Here is a 17,683-nt window from a genome sequence, read left to right on the forward strand (position 1 = left end):
CCCTCAGCAGATGAATCCAGCCCTGGCCAGGACATTTCATATCTTTTAAATTAACCCCTGCAAAAAAAAATCCACAGGAGTCTCAAATTACTTCTTATATTTGTACAATTAACACTTGAAATGATGAAGGCACTTGCAAATGACTAGCAAATGACTATTCTAGCAAACCAGAATAACTATTAGTGTAAACCCCCCATATTTAGATGATCCAGTATATAGTTTTTTACCCAAAGCTTCATGTTAGCATATACGTTTTGGTGTACATTTAGAAAAAAAAACATGCACATTTATTTCAACCCATCAATACAAGCTGATACCCATACATAGCCCTCAAAATAAATGAAAATCCAGGCAGGTGACCAGGAAGATCATTTTCCAAAATCACAGTGGAATGCAGTCTTTCTTTCCTTGTTCAGTAGCGTTGCAGTTTGTAGGCTCATTCAGGTCCCTGCACTTTCCAGCAGTGCACATCAGGGGGCACTGTCTGCAACAAATACAACCTACATTCAAACATAATACCATTCATCTGCTGCTCTTACCTGTTGGGTGTCAGCAAATAAAATATGGCACATTGCCTTTGCCACAAACTGTCCCAGCATGCTTTAAAATCAGCATTTCTAATTCAGGTGGCTTTTGACATTTTTCTTGGAAAAAGAAGTATTTACAGAAGGCAACATTACCAGTACAGTGTAATATGTGTGTGAGGAACAAAATAATACTTCATATTTGCCAAAAAAGCAAAAGTGATACTTTATATTTTCCATTTGGCACATTGCTTCCCATATCAGGGCTGTAACAGAACCCAACAATACTCAGAACACATAAACAAAAAAAATAAAACCAGTAGTCCACAGATAAACAATACATGCTTGGTTTTGCCACAATATTAACAATCTGTACCAGTTCATGTCAGATTCCTCTTGCAAAACCATCTTCCTGTCTTGGATGTTGAAAAAAAAATCCAGCAGGCAGAAGAAAGTTTGTAAAAAAAAAAAAATAGATACAGTATGTCCTTGGTGGTGGCAGCTTTTTTGTCTCTATAGTCTCCAGTATAAGAGTCCACATGTATTCACAAAAGTAGCCATATCAAGAAGAAAAAAAGGTGAAATTAGAATGCATTTTTACAGACATTTGGCAGCTTTTCCAGCTTTCATCCACTGTGTATGTATGCATACATGGAGGTACACAACCTATATACAATTCAATTTATTTAGTGTGTGTGCATGTTTAATTTGTAAAATAGTGTTTCAGCTTTCATCCTCACAACATAGGAGCAGGAGCTGGGTATATTGATTATTTATCTGTATGTGTATGTGTGTGAATGTAGGTATGTGGATATGAGGCTGGTGAGAAAGGGGGGCATGTGGGAACCAGAAGATAGATATATTGAATTTGTTGATGTGCAAATGTTCTGTATATCATTTATTTGAGCATTTGCATATTTACAGATTTACAGATTGCCAAATCACTATATCTATTGGACACTAGTCAGGTTTTGGCTGTTTGAAGTCTTTGATCCAATCTGTCTCAGTGGGTAAGGCAAAGGCAAGAGGACAATAAGACAATATGGAGGTATGCATGTTGCAGGTGTGGCAAGAGAAGAACAAGCCCATGGTTTGGATCAGATCCCAGACCGTGTTGTAAGGGAACTTAACACTGGCACAGTTATGGATACACTGAGCACCACTAAAGCAAAAATCCACCCTCAGTACAGAGGTGTTGCAATCTACTTTTCTGATGTACCAACTTTCCTACAGCCTCGTCCTACTTCTCCTGCATTTCCTGATTTCCTACTGTACATGTCCTCGAGTGCTTTTGACATCCCCCACAAAAGGTATGTCAACTGCGTTCACCCGTTGGTTTCAGCTGGTTAGAGCAACAGATACTGGTATTGCGAAAGATGAGCAAGAAATATTGTCTGCGATTAAACGCTGTAGTAGCTGCACTGGAAATATTGTGACGATGTCTTTGTTTGTACCAGTACTCCGGGGAATACACAACACACATCACCAAACATCAGGTAGAAATCCAGAAGTGCCCAGTAGATTTTTCCGTTGCCATTCATTTGTTCTATTGCACCATGTTCCCACACAATAAAGAAGATGCAGCGTTGTAGTCAAGGTGCAGATTTTTCATAACTGACCACAAACTGGTTCTCTGAGTTGTGACCAAACCTTGCTAGTATATCCGCATTTGAACCCCCTCCAAGACCAGAGCTGGCCAGTCTTGTAGTTTCACATGTTATTTTCCAGCTGCTTGCTAAACTATCTGGGCCTTGTGTATCACGGAGGCGTGGGGACTGACCCCAGTGGAGCTTGGCCGGGGTTTGGGTCTGAGCGTGCCATTAGTCTGCTGATAGCGTGTACTGTGAGCCTCGGACACCTGGGAGCTGTTGGTCTCGCTGTCTTGGTCATCAGGATGCTCCTGGCTGGCAGGACCCCCCAAGCCTTCATCCACTTCATCCTCATCATCTGTTACTGGTGGGTAGTTGCAGCTCAGAGGAGTGTGCTGGTGATTCTTGGCCACACTTCCTGGCCGCGAACCCCCGTCTGCTGGGAGAATGGCGCTGCCGTTTAGCTGTCTTACAATCTCAGTGGACTGTACCATTGGGAAGGCTGATGGCATGAGAGGAGGGTGGAAACGAGTTTCCTGCTGCAAAGACACAGAGCAGACAGACTTCTTAACTGCATCATCATCATCATCAGGTAAGTATGCAAATGTTATTAACCTGGGTGAGATGCATTCCACTCTTTGGTGAAATCAGGCTTTGACTTGCCCAGAAATACACATGCACAAAGCCACCCTTACCAAAGACATAGTGCTGTTTCTCACATATGTCTCCACTCTGAGTCGGTTTTCCTCGTCTCTCTCCAGAAGCCTGTCTCTCCCCCTCCGCGAGTTGTTGTGCAGGACTGGTCTGCCCAGGTAGTCAAACGCTCCCCCTCCTCCTCCCCGCCCACCTGAGTTAGTAGATCGGCTGTCACGGCAGTGAGCCTGCTCCTGTCAGTGCAGGAAAAGACACTGATCAGTATTCACACTGATTAGGCACAAAACTGTAATGTTTTCCTTCTTTTGCACATTTCCTTAATTTAAACTGAAGTGACTTTAGTTATAGAGCAGTATTTGTCTGAAGCAGGACAAGTCATACTAAGATAACTTAATTTACTTCTATTGGAAATGTTAAATAAAGCAATAGTTCAACATTTTGGGAAATATCTTTCTTGCCTAGAGGTAGATGAGAAGATTGATACCACTCTTTTATCTGTATGCTAAATATAAAGCATACATCAACACAGCTTCTAGCTTAGCTTAGCATAAAGACTGGAAACGGGGAGAAACAGCTAGCCTGGCTCTGTCCAAAGGTAACCAAATCCACCTACCAGCAGTTATATCAGTTACCAGTTATAGCTGGATTGTTGTAAAAAGAGCACTTTGCTGTTTTAGTGGCAGACTATTTCTTGGCAGAGCGCAATAACTTCCTGGTATCGATCTTCTCATCTAACTCTCAGCAAGAAAGCGAATAAGTGGGCACCCCCGGTAGCTCACCTGGTAGAGCGCGTACCATGTACCAAGGCCTTTTCGAGTCCTTACCACAGCGGCCCAGGGTCGAATCTGGCCCAGGCCCCTTGCTCCATCCCCTCTCTCTCTCCCCTGCCTTTCCTGTCTCTCTCTCTACTGTGACTTTCAAATAAAAAGCAGAAATGCCGAAAAAATTATCTTTAAAAAAGGAAAAAGATACCGAATAAGTGTATTTCCCAAAATGTTGAACTATTGCTTAAAGCATTTTCTGACATTGATGACTGGCATAATCTTGATACTAATGGTGAAATCTTCCTTTATTAAATATATTATCTCTGTTAAATGAAAATTCTGTCGCCTCACTGGATTTATTTATTTATTTGAAGAAATACAAGGTTTTAAAACGTAGTAAAACTGCTTTTGCTGGCAAGGCTGAATAGTGGTGGCAACTCTAGAGGCCCTTTTAAAAAGATTACCTCTTGCCAAGATCACAAGAGATTACTACAAAACAAAACAGAATTCAAACATTATTATGGGTCTGAAATTCCAGAATAATTTTCCAATAATTTCCCAGACACTTCTTAGAAAGAGCTATGTAATTTGATAATTCTCATAGGGAAAATAGATGTGTTCAGTTAGTACACTTGCAATTCATTGATTCTAATTCATCGTAGCGTATCCTAAGGAGTCTTTTAGTCAGTGCACAGCTGGTTGGCTGAAATTGCAAAAATGTGAATTTTATCTACAAACAAGTATAGAATAGTGAAACATAAAGTTTCCAATAATAATGAAAAATGATTCATTCATTTACTTGGGTTTAAATGGAGCTTATCGTTTTCTATAATTAGTACCAAATTACATAGTTATTTCCAGGAAACTTCAGAGGAAATGATGGACCCAAAGGGACAGATATAACTTGTTAATTAGTGAGCTGTTGCCTTTGGACAGAGCCAGGCTAGCTTTTTTCCCCTGTTTCCAGTCTTTATGCTTAGCTAAGCTAACCAGCTGCTGGCTGTAGTTTCGTATTTAAAGGACAAATATAAGAGCGGAATCAATCTTCTCATCTAACTCTCGGCAAGAAAGCAAATAAGCGCATTTCCCCAAATGTCAAACTATTCCTTTAAGCACCATTTAGGATCCACGGAGCGGAATGGGGATGTTTTAAGAAATGAAAAAGCCATATTCTAGAAACAAAAGGTCACAAGAAAAGGAAGCATAAAAGTAGCTCAAAGCTCTTCAACAATATAATGTGTTATTATTATTATTATTATTATCAATATCTGAGATGCACTACATTCAGATTTGAAATGTTGAAGCTCAGAACTTAGCCATCTGGCATCTGGACAGTAAAGCCTCAGTCCCCGGCCCTGGCCCTGCATGCAGAGTTATATAGATACGTAGACTGACCCCGAGGGAAGACAGGCTGGTCCTTAGGGTTCCCTCCACCCTCAGAGGGATGCTTTCCTCTGTCTGCAATGAAAAGAAAGAGAGGGCTGGATTAGATGTGGGACTGAAGATAAGGACTCACTCAGACTTCTAAACCCAAAATACTGAACGCTAAAAAAAAAAAAAGTCTGTGCATCAAACATCATGCCCTTTCAAAACTTCCAAACCCGCTCGCTTGTTTCCTTGGAAAAACAAACAATACAGGTGAAGCAATGACTGATGACAGACAAGCTATTATCATTTGATTGCCACAACTAAATGACACTCATGGTTATAGAGCACAGTTTTAGGTATTCATCATAGTCAAATTTCTAAATAATAAGCCTTGAATAAATGATTGTGTGAAACATAGGGGACTAGCATTCTACGGATTTTGATCAATGGTGTCAAAGCCTCACAGCCTGAATCAGGTCGTGCAGACATAGGAGAAAACACAAGACGATGCGGCAGTAGCACAGTATGTTCAGTGTGAAAAGAATAATTCAGTCATAGTACCACTCCTCTGGTATCTGTGCTGATGGAGTTCATTCTCCTGAAAGAAGCTTGCCTGGAGAGAGTGCTTATTTCCTCCCTATGAGAAACAAGAGACAAGAGAGAGAAAAGGAGAAAGATATTTAAATGACTGAAGAAACTGACAGAGTTCCACTGTGAATTATGCGTATTTTTGAGCAGTTCAGTTTTTAATGTAATTAATTCTGCATATTTTTCATTTCTTATTTAGTTTTCATGCATATTTTTAATATTTTGTTTCCTTGTCTCTGGAGTTATTTTGCACATCCCACACACACAGTCATTTATCAACTGAATTTCACACTTTTTGCTCCTCTTATTCTACACTTAACACAGTCTACTGTTGTAACTGTCAATTGTAATATGCTTAATAGCCCTCATTTGCTTATTGGATAAATCTTCCCTGCGGACATTATTAAGTTTCATCTCATTTTATCTCATCTTAATTAAACATCACGTTATCTCAGCATACTTCCTCTCAGTCAGCTCCTTCTCCAGCTTCTTGTTCTTGCGTTTGTGATGGCAAGTGACAATGATGACGATGATGAGCATTAAGATCAGCAGCCCGCCGGCGATGCCCCCCACGATGATCATCAGCATGCTTTCAGTATTGTTCTCCTCCCCAGGAGATTCTGTAAAGTAGAGAGTCAGTAGGGAAGCAGGATTGGATGGATGTATGCATTTATTCTCACAGTATATATTATTATGACAAGTCTTAGTATGTGACGTAGCTGTCATCTACCTGCCACACCAATCGCAATCTCCGCCTTCCCTTCTCCCACTTCATTCTTCGCCACACACTGGTAGGTGCCTCCATCTGATATGCTTAGGGGTCGCCCAAAAGCTAGTGTTCCATTAGAGTGGGGGATCACACCTTCCGGCAACTCTCCACCAATTCTGCAAACAGAAGTACAGAGTTTTTGTACTATATTTCCAAGAATAACTAGAAGAATAAGACTGTTAGGGACTGTACAAAAATTATTGGGGTGGGGTGGGGGGCTGAACATCATATGTCACTATTTTAATAAGCAAGGCTCTCCCCAGCATTATTAATATTAATATTCTCCTTGACTAAGAGAAAACTTGCAATGCCATCCCCACAATGTCTTGTAAGTAATATAACACTATTGATTGTTACAGTAATATTTCAATAATTTCCCTTAATTGTTAGGAACCACCATACAATTCCTGGCAGTGTGACTCAGGGAAAATGTTTTGGAAACTTTGATGAGCAACACTATCCAGGGTGTTGCCTCAGTGTTGTTTTGAGCGCTTTTGATTTAATCTGTTTGAACAGACTTGACCTTAATGTCTGCCTATTGCTGTGAACATTATCAACCCCGCATTGCCCCACAAATACTGGGTGTATTTTTATTATATGAACATGTGCACTGAAACAAACCTGAGTCGCTGTTCACAGAGACTACACTAACTTCCATATTTTGCACAGTGCACAGTTACACTTTTTTCAGTGTGCCCCTATCACTAGCTGGAAAGAGGAACTGTCTGTTTTTACACATGCAGTAGACAAACCACCATGACAACATCTCACAAATCCACACATTCTGCTTCCTCTTCCTCCTTTCACTGCTGGCTCCCCCTAGCCCCTCTGCCTACCTACTCCCACTAGTTCACCTCTCTCCTTCTTGGACTCATCCCTTTCCCTTTTTCTTCTCATCCCCCTCTTCCTCCCTCCTTCGTGTGAAACCGTCTCATCTGTCTGCTCTCTGCACAAGCCGCAACACGACACTGTGACACCAGCTATTACTTCACCTGCTGCCTTTTTATTGACAAAGCCAACAGGTTTACCCGTTGTTGCACATTAGTGTGTGAAATGCGTGCATGAGTAAGGAGAAGTTGTTTGTAACTAGAGATTTTGAATGCTGACTTGGTTCTGTGTGTGTGTATACATGCTCATTCATGAGTGTGTATGCTTGTATGCATGCCTTTTGTCTGGTAAGCCTTACTCACAAAAAATGATTTCCCAAGGTGTGTTTCTATGACTAACAGCAAGTAATATGTACATCATCATCTGGCAAAAACAACTCAAATCAGAAGAAACCTCATCAAACACCTTACGTAAATTCCTTTACATTTTAGAAGTACCTGTACTCCATATGTGTGTAAGGAATTTCTCCCTTGGGCCCTAACTGTCACTTCTCATAATTCGATAGGAGCCATTCCTCTTCCAGTCACTTTTCATGGATCACATTTTTCTAACCAAACTCTACACCACACCCAGAGAATATATTAATGCACCAAAGGAAATGGCTTGAAGATGACACCAGGTGACTCAAGCAGACAAAACCAGGAATCTGAGTCAAACCCTCGTCAGGGTTTAAAGCTCGACAACAATGTGTCGCATTTTAAATGACACACGCAAACATTTGAACCTGTCAGTTTCCATTGAGGCAGCAGAATAACGCCAGGGCCTTGTTTGGTCATGTGGAAAGGGTGGAGATCCACCCCACTGTAAAAAGTTATTTCTATGGATAAGTATATGAGTGACCATGCAGGCTACATTAAAAAGTAACTAATACTGAATAGTTTGTTCAAAGAATCTATTAGTTGTAGTACTGCAGGACTTACTGACTCAACATAACTTGAGAACTTAAGATACATTTGATAAACCTCAGATATTAAAGGTGCCCTTTGGAGTTTTTTTGTAAACAAACAAAAGTTATGTTTACACCAAAATTCATTGTGTGTATCCTTCAAGTCTAACAAACGTATTGAGTGCATTTTCTTCCTCATTAAATATTTGCAAAGCCGATTTTTGGAATACTTTAAATTCGTGCATTGTTTACATCCAAGTTTCCTTTCTAGTAGTCTTCATCACTGCCATTACCGCTGCCAGCTGTCAGCGGAATACTGTTAACAGATGGCAGGAAACCATCAGCAGGACTGTGTATCATATCACCAGCATGCTTTTGTGCGTGCATGATACAAACAAAACAGAGACCCACTCATAAAAACATTGCTCCATAGCACTACTAGTGGTCAAACATTCCAAAGGGTACCTTTAACTTTAGCTTTAACTGCTCAAATATACAGTATTTAAGAAGATACTACTCAGATTTTCTTTAGTTACATTACTTTTCTCAAATACGTTTCAGTATTATTTTCCATACAGTCTAATCATCCAATTGCACACAAGTATTGGTAAAACTAATACGCCTGTGCCTGAGGTAATTTAGAAATTATGAGTATGGTAGGGGTGAGGTGCATGCTAGCCTTCATCATGGTTAGAATCATTTCATTGTGTAACTTTTTTTTCAAACCAGCCAGGTCTTTGGAGAGTTTTAACCCAAATACAATGCTTGGAAGTATGCTAGTAAGCTAACAATGTTTCTTCTGTACTTAATTGGATGAGTCAGCTGAACATTCATTCAGTTTAGGATTTGAAGTCTTCATCTCAGGATTATGAGTTTTTTAATGCTTCTGAATGTGGTAACTAGAAATATTAAAATGACAAAAGACGATTATGACAATTTACAGTGTATGTCAATATCGCTTTGAATTGCATACTTTTTTTTAGCCACTTAAGTCTCAAGCACACAGTCACATTACAGAAGACCACGAGTGGAGAAATAATCAAAACATCCTAGTTACGCGGAGGCATTTTTACTTAGAACTGTAAGAGTGATTGTAATGTTACTTGATTTCCTGAGGATGACCTGAGAGCAACCTCACTGAACATCCCATTTGCACTCTTGACTGGCGAAATCATAGCAAAATAATTGAAATAATTACCCGTGAAGTTACGAGAAAAGTAACAGTGACCAGACACATCAGACAGTTAGTCACACGAGTACCAGACAGCCAGAGAGGGAGGCAGGTCTACTATACCTGATCCAGGTGAAGCTCTGTGGTTTGGGGTTTCCTCCACTCACGCACCTCAGGGCAGCATTCTCCAAACCCACAAACCAGTCTCCATTGTAGCCAGACACCTCTGCATGTGGAGGGACTGGAAGGAAGAACAATAATTTACCAGCTTTGAGGCAAGTGAGGAGAAAAGGAGGAATTGTTTATTACTTCTTGTAAAACAAAAAAGGAAAGGCCAGGATCAAATGTAGCTAAGGCTGAATATTCATGCTTTTAGCTGATGCAGTTATGAAAGACAACTTCTATAGTACATACATAGTACCCTGACACAATATCCTGTAATCACAGAATGATCATGTATTAGGTCTAAAAACAACAATATGGTAAACAAATGTAGGTTTTAGTCAAACTGAGTAATACAGAGAGGAATGTGAAGTGTAAAAGTGATACAGTAGCCTACTTGTGAAGTCTCTTCCTGCTTTAACTTGATGCTGACAGTGATGAAAGCAGGAAGTAAAGCTATGAAAGTGCTATCAGTGTTGAAACAGTTTTTTTTTTTTTTCAAGATGTATGCTTGTTCTTTGCATGTTTTGAATGTGTCCATGTTTTGGCCCGAGAGTGTGTTTTCTGGATCAAGGGACCAATTCAAACCTTGATTTTCTATAATTCTGATGATGAATACTCACAGTGCACCACCAGGTTGTTTCTGAGCCTGCGGGGGGCCTGTAAAGTCGGATGCCACACCAGACAATCCAGCTTCTTGCCGTTCATGTTCCTCAGGGGGTGCAGGGAGTAGTGCGAGGAGACCGCAATGTTGTCGGACGAGCGATTGATGGACTGGCCGTTCAGGTCGGTGTCCCAGGAGAGGCGGGGAGGAGGGCGGGCTACAGAGCGACAGGAAGCGGCCTGCCGGTAGGTCTGTCCCTCCACCAGAATCACAGGGTCCAGGGAGGAGATAGGAATGGCTGGAGGGGGATTGTTAGAATGTTTGATCAGAGTGAAGATAATGATCAGTCGCCAGACTTAGCAGTCAGTGTTGAATGCACACATTTTTTTCCTCTAAACTTTAACTTTAACTGATTGTTGCTTATTTAGCCATACAAAGCCTACCTGATGATATAGAGAATTACTTAAGATTTCAAAGTTTTCAGGCTATTAAACTACTTTAACTACTTAAAATAAATAAATAGTCAGATATATTTAACTTGTTATTGTTAGTTGTTTTTTCACTATAGCATGCTGTTAATTAGCTAATTAGTAATCAAAACTGTAATCAACACCAAAGCAGACATGGTTGAAGTGCCAGCAAAGACTGCCAACAGATCATTTATACCAGTTTATTTTTTATTCTAGCTTGCTACATAATCTAGTCCCCACATACTCAATAGGTGGATTCTATAATATGTATAAATATATATATATTTAATAATAAATTATAATAATATAAAATATAATTTAATCTGGGCCTTTAACAAAATTTCAATGCAACATTTTGCAAGTGGGCCTCTACCACTTGCATTTGAGTAGCCTCTACCCCTGGTCTAGTCTAAGAGATAAAAAATAGAATAATGGACCAATTCAGAAATATAGAAGGATAATAATTGGCGGTGGGAAACATAATAAAATGTGTCAATAAAAAGCTAAATATATTAAAATCTAATAAAACATTATCAGGAATTATTGTAATGACTTCCTTGATAATATAAAATCACATTAGGTTTCCTATGCTGGTGATTTTTACCTTATAAGGAGTGTAACTTAATGTGGGAAAAACTACTAATAAGGTGATAAGTATTGTGTTACTACATTATTAGTCATGAAGTAAAACTCATGCCGTAAAATACATGTGACTCAAGTTATGCAATTTTGACAAGCAAACTAACGAACAGCCTGTTGACGGTCATACCGATTCCCTTTGTACAGCACTCCTGTTGCTGCAGTAATGAACTTGACCAAGCTAATCTTTTTCTAATGTATGGCAGAGCCACGAGGGAGGGACTCACTCCACACAATGAGTGACATCTCGCTGTCAAAGTTGCCTGAGGGGAAGGTGCTGATGTGGCAGGTGTATTTCCCCTCGTCAGAGATCTCTGTGCTCATGATGACCAGAGACGAGTCCGAGGTGGGTTCGTTGCTTTTAAAGCGCACACGTTGAGACCACGTCCCAAACGCTACAGACGGAGAGAGAGGCACAAAAAGAGGGAGAGAGACAGAGAGTAAGGAAGAGAGAGATGTGGAGGGAGAGAGTTAAAAGACCCTGTGAGGAAGGATGTGACACAAAAAATTAAGTCCAGCAAGTTCAAAACAGACCTGTGGGTTTCTTTTGTCACTTTCAGTTCCATACACATGCCTGCACTCTTGCTTGAAATTATATTTACATTCTGGGCATTTAGCTCACGGCCTTATCCACACTCTCACACTCACAATGGGTGTACGCTTCATTTTCTAAACCAAACCAAAAAAGAAGTAACCAAAAATCAACAGTGCAAAGATCATAGTTGGCGCCCTTGACTTCCCCTTTTGTGAGAAAAGGAGAAGTTATTCAGTGTGAAGATATTCTTAAAGAAACGTTTTATAGCATGTGGCAGAGGATGTAACGCGAAAACGCCACTAGAGCTAGGCCACGGTGCCAACTGACCTGTCTGTCCATTAGTATGGTGTGCAGTGATGATCTGCTCCTTGGTGGCATCAGGTTTCTCCTTATACCAGGTGACCTGCACCACCACATTGCCCCCACTTGGCTGGTAGCGACAGGGCAGGACGGTCTCCTCTTCTGCCAAGGAGCGAATGGGATCGTTTGGAGGGAACTCCACAAAGTCTCCCTGTATCACTGTAACTAAAAGAGAAAAAGGGCAGGTAGGTAAATACATCTACTGAGTGTTCAAGAAATGTAAGAGATGTAGAAAGAATAAGGTACTATGCAATGCAATAACACTGAGCTCAACACTAAATCACTACCAGCTCCAGGGCAGCTGGTCTGAGTTGACAGTGATCTTTGACCTACAACCGGAATCTGTAGTTAATTACAATTACAATAGCTCTAGGAGAAAGAGCTGGTCAGGAAATCATCTCATTTGCTAATTTACACATTTTTTAGCCAAAGAAAATAGCTCTTCTTGCTAATTTGCCAACTTAAAAAGAGAGGAAGAAGCTAATATTACACTGCACTTGTCACTGAAGAATGTGGTCTAGCCCTATTTATATTTGCTGACCTTTCAAGTTCTTCAACTATAGCCATAGGCTACTTGTCTATTACTATCTAGGCTGGCTAGAGTGAATAAAAAAGATGAAAAATAAATAAAAGGTTTCTTATATAGATGTATGCAACATTCTTAATAACGTGATTTTGTATAGTATAGTCTCAGTTTTCTTGAAAATGTACAGAATAGTGTAATGGTATTGTAACCGAGCATCCTGGGTTCGCCTAACTGTATAAACTTAATAAGGACACAATAAACAGAACAATAAGTCCAAACTTCTGAATTTAAACATTCTGATTTATCTAGAACATTTTGTTGTAACACACCACACAAGATAAAACCTCTCCCTGCCACCCTCTCTCCTCCCAAACTAAGAAGAGTTGAATCTTACTCAATTGTCCCTCCAAGCTCCCTTACAATCAAGATGGCGGCAAAGATAACAAAAACAGGAATTTATTCATCTCGTATCGTGCCTAACTTTAGTGGATCATAACATATCGGGTATGGAATTCATCTTCAGATGCTCCGGTTATATGAGACCAAACTTTTCTATGGATGTCAGTTTCTGAGCCACATCAAAGACCAAAATGTGGCCTGCAACAGACTAGGTAAGCCAAGGGGCCTTTCTCAGTCTGCATTCTTGTCTGTACTTGTGTCCTTGTGAAACGTCATCTTTTGCGATTATTGCGATTATGTAGCACGGCCATTCAGCCAGTGACATTATTTGTTTCTAAAGGCTCTTACAGCTAAAAACTGCTACATGAGGCTACAGGTGTAAGCAATAAAGCTATTACCATAGATATAAATAGTGTTTCATTAACACAAACTGTTGGGTTTTTTTTACTGTAAACCCAGTGGTTGCTTGTTTTCACTTTATATTCACATTAATAATGGAGAATGCTACATTTGAATAAGTCGGCTTAAGTTAAAGACAATGCAGATGTGATTATAAAAAAGAAGCTAACAGGGTCCATAGAGTTCCCCAGTTCACTCAGGATTTACATTAAAGGAAAAGTTTGACATTTTGAGAAGTACCACTTATTTCCTTTCTTGCCAAGTTTTAGACGAGAAGATCGATACCACTCCCATTTCTGTCCATTAAATATGAAGTTACAGCCAGCAGCAAATTAGCTTAGCTTAACACAAATGGCTAAACAGCTAGCCTGGCTCTGTCTGAGAGAAACAAAATCCACCTAACAGGACCACTGAAGCTCACTAATTAATATGATATATATCATTTGTTTAATCCATACAAAAACCAAAGTATAAAAATAGCAAGTTGTGGTTTTTAAAGGGGGCTATGTGCCAGACTATTTCTTGGCTGGGCACAGAGAGCCAGGCTAGCTGTTTCCCCCTGTTTCCAATCTTTATGCTACTGACTGCCTGCTGGCTGTAGTGTCATATTTAACAGACAAATATGAGAGTGATATCGTTCTTCTCATCTAACTCTCGGCAGGAAAGAGAATGAGCGTACTTCCCAAAATGTCAAACTATTCCTTTAATATAGTGTTTCTTAATGTTTGTGACTAGACCAAAGTTTCAGAAGTCCTGTTTTTTTTTTTTTTTATAAGCCACAGTTGCACAGTGTTCTGGCCTTGGATCGAAAAGGTTTAATGTCTACAGAATGGATCAGGTGAAAATAACATTGTGTGTATGAAAATACAAATTCAAACTTGGAATTCCTCACATAAGGGTTTAAAGAGTCCACACTGAGTGAAAAGAGGGAGGAGAGAGAAAACAGGTTGTCCATCAGAAGAGCTAAATACAAGAGAAGATATGTCGCTTAACTAGTTACTCGAGATAGCTTTCAAAGTAAACTTAAAGAGGGTTACCCCAGTGTCTGGACAGAGCGAGAAGTTCAACAAGTCTACACACGTATGTATTGAGTGTCTCACACTGTCACAATGCAACACTATAAACCACAAACGCTAGCACGAATCTTCTGCCAAATTTGCTAATCTGTTTGATGAAGACAAACAACAAAGTCTCCTCCAGCAATCTCATAAAGTACACACACAATTAGGAAATATACAGTCATGAGATGTTGATCCCTGCAAACTGCATTTAATGGTTAATAAGAAATTGCGTGAGTTAAAAGTTTGTTTGAATCTCTCAGGGGGATAGTTCTCTTGGCACGCAATGTTTGCCTATGCCACCTAAAAGCCTGGACGGGCCATTCATCATCACAGTGTATTATTATATCGCTGCTCTTGGCATCGGGTTGTGTTGCTGGTGATTGATTTACTTTCAGATGGTTTCCTGATGGCGATGACCCTGTTGAAATTGAAGGAAAACAGTTTGCATGGAAAATGGATTACTCCCAAACACTAATGACATATCAAATCACAACATGGCAGCCCATGTGTATCTAAGCTGAAATACCGTATGGTTGGCCTTTTCATCAGGTGCCCCTAAATTGGCCTAATCAGTAAAAATTAGCCTCTTGAAGCATTTGTCTCTGATCACTATTCTCACTGGTTGCTATTACAAACAATATAGTTATTGTGCTTTAGACAGTATTTTTTTTTTACTGATCACTTATAGTGTCTGTTTTCACAAGTCTACATTTTCAGTTTCACTATTGCATGATCAACGTCTAGTTTTGACTTGTTAATATATAGAATTTGCAAGTCTCAAAATAGTCCAGGTTAACATTCAGTTGCAAGTATTAGTGGCAGAATTGTAACAAGAAAACTACACTAAGAGTCTACAGCCATGCTAGCAGCTCTGTGACACTGTACTGTTTAGCAAGTTTAATGTTTACCATGTTCACCATCTTAGTTTAGCATGTTAGCATACTTGCTAATTAGCACTAAACACAAAGTCCAGCTGAGGCTGATGGGAATTTCATCAGTTTTGCAGGTATTTGATCATAAACCAAAGTATCTGACAGACTGAAATTTTGATCTGATGATGGCACTAGATAAGAAATTAAGCGATCGCCAAAGTTATTTCAATTCATCCTGAGAGGGACATGAATGTCTGTACCAAATGCGTGGCAATCCATCCAATAGTTGTTGAGACACTTCACTCACAAATGTGAACCTCATGGTGGCGATAGAGAAAAAGTCAGGGGATCTCCAAAGTCATTAGGATTCATCCTCTGGGGACCATGAATGTCTGTACAAAATGTCATGGCAATTCATCCAATAGCTGTTGTGAAAGTCAAGTTACAAGGCCAGAACATGAATGAACTTAAAAAAAAAAACATTCTGGCACAGTAGTTTCCTGTGGTACCACTAACATGGTGTTAATACAGTTTTCATGTAAAAGATCTCTGTTTCATGTGTGAACAGAACATGAGACTCACATGAGTGAACATGAGCATTATCCTGTCCGTCACACTTGACATATGATTCTGTTATTCCACACTGATTTCTGTGGAAGCATTATGAAATATTCCAAAACAGCTGACGTAACTTGTACCAAGCGGTCACCAAAGAGGGTGACCGTTCTATAAGTTCACAGCTTGTGGTGTGTGTCACTCTCACACTGAGCGGCTCTTACAGGTGTTGATTCAATGCCTGATGTCGGAGAATCTGTTCAGATATGTCAGTGGTTAGGATGTGATTCATGCATTTACCATCAGACGTGATGAGTGTAACCTGCAGACAGGTGTGTTTTTCCATGAACGTGTGTGTTTGTCACCCTAAGGTTTTAGCCTACTGTGGAATCTGCCTGCGCTGCATTACTGGCATAACACTCAGCATATCCTGCCTTTCTGTATGGGAGTTTGAAAATGTTTTTATGCCACACTCTTAAAAATCATTGTCTGACACTGTGTAAGTATTTGCATTTTGGCAGATTCAATCCTGACTTACATCTATTTGATAAGTAATAGACTGAAACACTGGTTAACGCATTGTAATACACTGTGTTACACTACAGTGGAAAGACTTTTTGAGGCTGACATGCACAAACCTACTGCATTTATCACATGTACACACACATTTAGGCTTAAGCAACACACAGAGACACACACACAGGGTCCACGCAATTGATCCACAGCAACCTGTTTTTCCTGAAATATCAGACAGCGCCACAAGTGTTTTCTTGAACAGCACTGTTCCAGCAAAGTCTGTCCTCGAGAGAAGCTGCTCACCTGCCCAGAGTGTATAGAACTTAGCTTGTGAATATGCATGAGATACTGTAAGCCAGCTTTCATAATCTTCATGAGAAAAGTAAAGGTCACATTTCTTTTAATACCACTTTTTAAATACCTATTTTCGTTGTTCTTCCAAACATTACCACACAGATATCCAGTCTGTTGCAATGGTATTATGAGTAGGCCTACTAGACAGTATATGAGTATTATAGGATTATCTCTATATATAGGAGATAGACGTGAAATAGCCTACAATAAGGTCACTACATACTCATTGTGTACTGCAGGCACGCTACTGCCCTGAAAGAATATTATATCTGACACCAGACAAGATAAAGACACAGACATACTGTAAAGAATACCATAGATGTTTTCACAATATCACTTTGGATGAAGCCTTCTTACCAAAGATCCAGAGGACACAGAGACACAGAGACAGTCTGTACAGCAGAGTCATTCTCCTCGGCAGTTACTGTTAACTGTGCACAAGTTGGGACGCTTTCAGTGCTGGAATAAAGCTCATCAGTCCAGGTAATAGTATCCTAAATGACAGGCATGCATTAAGCACTGAGGCGGACTCATGCCTCGTCCTGCTGGTTCATCCTTGATGGTGTTTTGTTTAGTTTTTTTAGGACCAGATCCCTTCCGAAATTTGTAGTTGTATAAACTCAGTCCTCGTGAAAAGTGTAAATCCTTTCAGTTTGGTTACGTGTTGGTTTGTCAAGCACACGCCATCATGTTTGCCTTTCAGAAAAAAGAAGGCGCAGCTTTACCTGTTTCGGATACACCTGTTTGTGCTACACCTCTCTCTCGATCTCTCTCTCTCTCTCTCATACACACACCTACCCACGAACAGACACACACACACACACACATTTGTGCCAAAAGCCACCTTTCCGGTTTGGTTAAGGCAATATGACAGTTATTTTCTCGTCTTTACTTGCTCTGCTCAAAGGAGAGGCAGGTGAAAAGCAGGCATGGAGAGCCAGTTTAAACTGCGTCCAAATGACGCAGACTGAATGTTATAATAGCTTACTATTAGGCTACAGCCAAAACAAAAGTTGCCTCCTGCCATAGG

The 17,683-nt window shown here is 40.0% G+C and overlaps 1 protein-coding gene across 1 annotated transcript; it reads right to left on the reverse strand.

Moving 5' to 3' along the window:
• Nucleotides 1–82: 82 nt before the first annotated feature.
• Nucleotides 83–17,432, reverse strand: nectin4a (nectin cell adhesion molecule 4a). The gene is made up of 11 exons (XM_044183108.1): nt 17,011–17,432; nt 11,939–12,136; nt 11,304–11,471; nt 9,987–10,265; nt 9,325–9,442; nt 6,218–6,372; nt 5,948–6,107; nt 5,461–5,536; nt 4,927–4,989; nt 2,809–3,000; nt 83–2,652 (listed from the first exon to the last, which is right to left on the reverse strand). The coding sequence occupies exons 1-11, from the start codon at nt 17,060–17,062 to the stop codon at nt 2,260–2,262; spliced, it is 1,854 nt and encodes a 617-aa protein (XP_044039043.1). The 5' UTR covers nt 17,063–17,432; the 3' UTR covers nt 83–2,259.
• Between the last annotated feature and the right edge of the window lie 251 nt (nt 17,433–17,683).

Source organism: Siniperca chuatsi, linkage group LG22 (genome assembly GCF_020085105.1).
Source record: "Siniperca chuatsi isolate FFG_IHB_CAS linkage group LG22, ASM2008510v1, whole genome shotgun sequence".
Classification (NCBI taxonomy): domain Eukaryota; kingdom Metazoa; phylum Chordata; class Actinopteri; order Centrarchiformes; family Sinipercidae; genus Siniperca; species Siniperca chuatsi.

Bases quoted from the DNA above. Each gene is read 5' to 3' on its own strand.
- nectin4a (XM_044183108.1), bottom strand. From the start codon at position 17,062: ATGACTCTGCTGTACAGACTGTCTCTGTGTCTCTGTGTCCTCTGGATC. The intron at 11,472-11,938 runs GTCAGTTGGCAC...CTCCGTCTGTAG, and splicing joins CCATACTAATGGACAGACAG to CGTTTGGGACGTGGTCTCAA. The intron at 6,373-9,324 runs GTATAGTAGACC...TTCTGTTTGCAG, and splicing joins CAGAGCTTCACCTGGATCAG to AATTGGTGGAGAGTTGCCGG.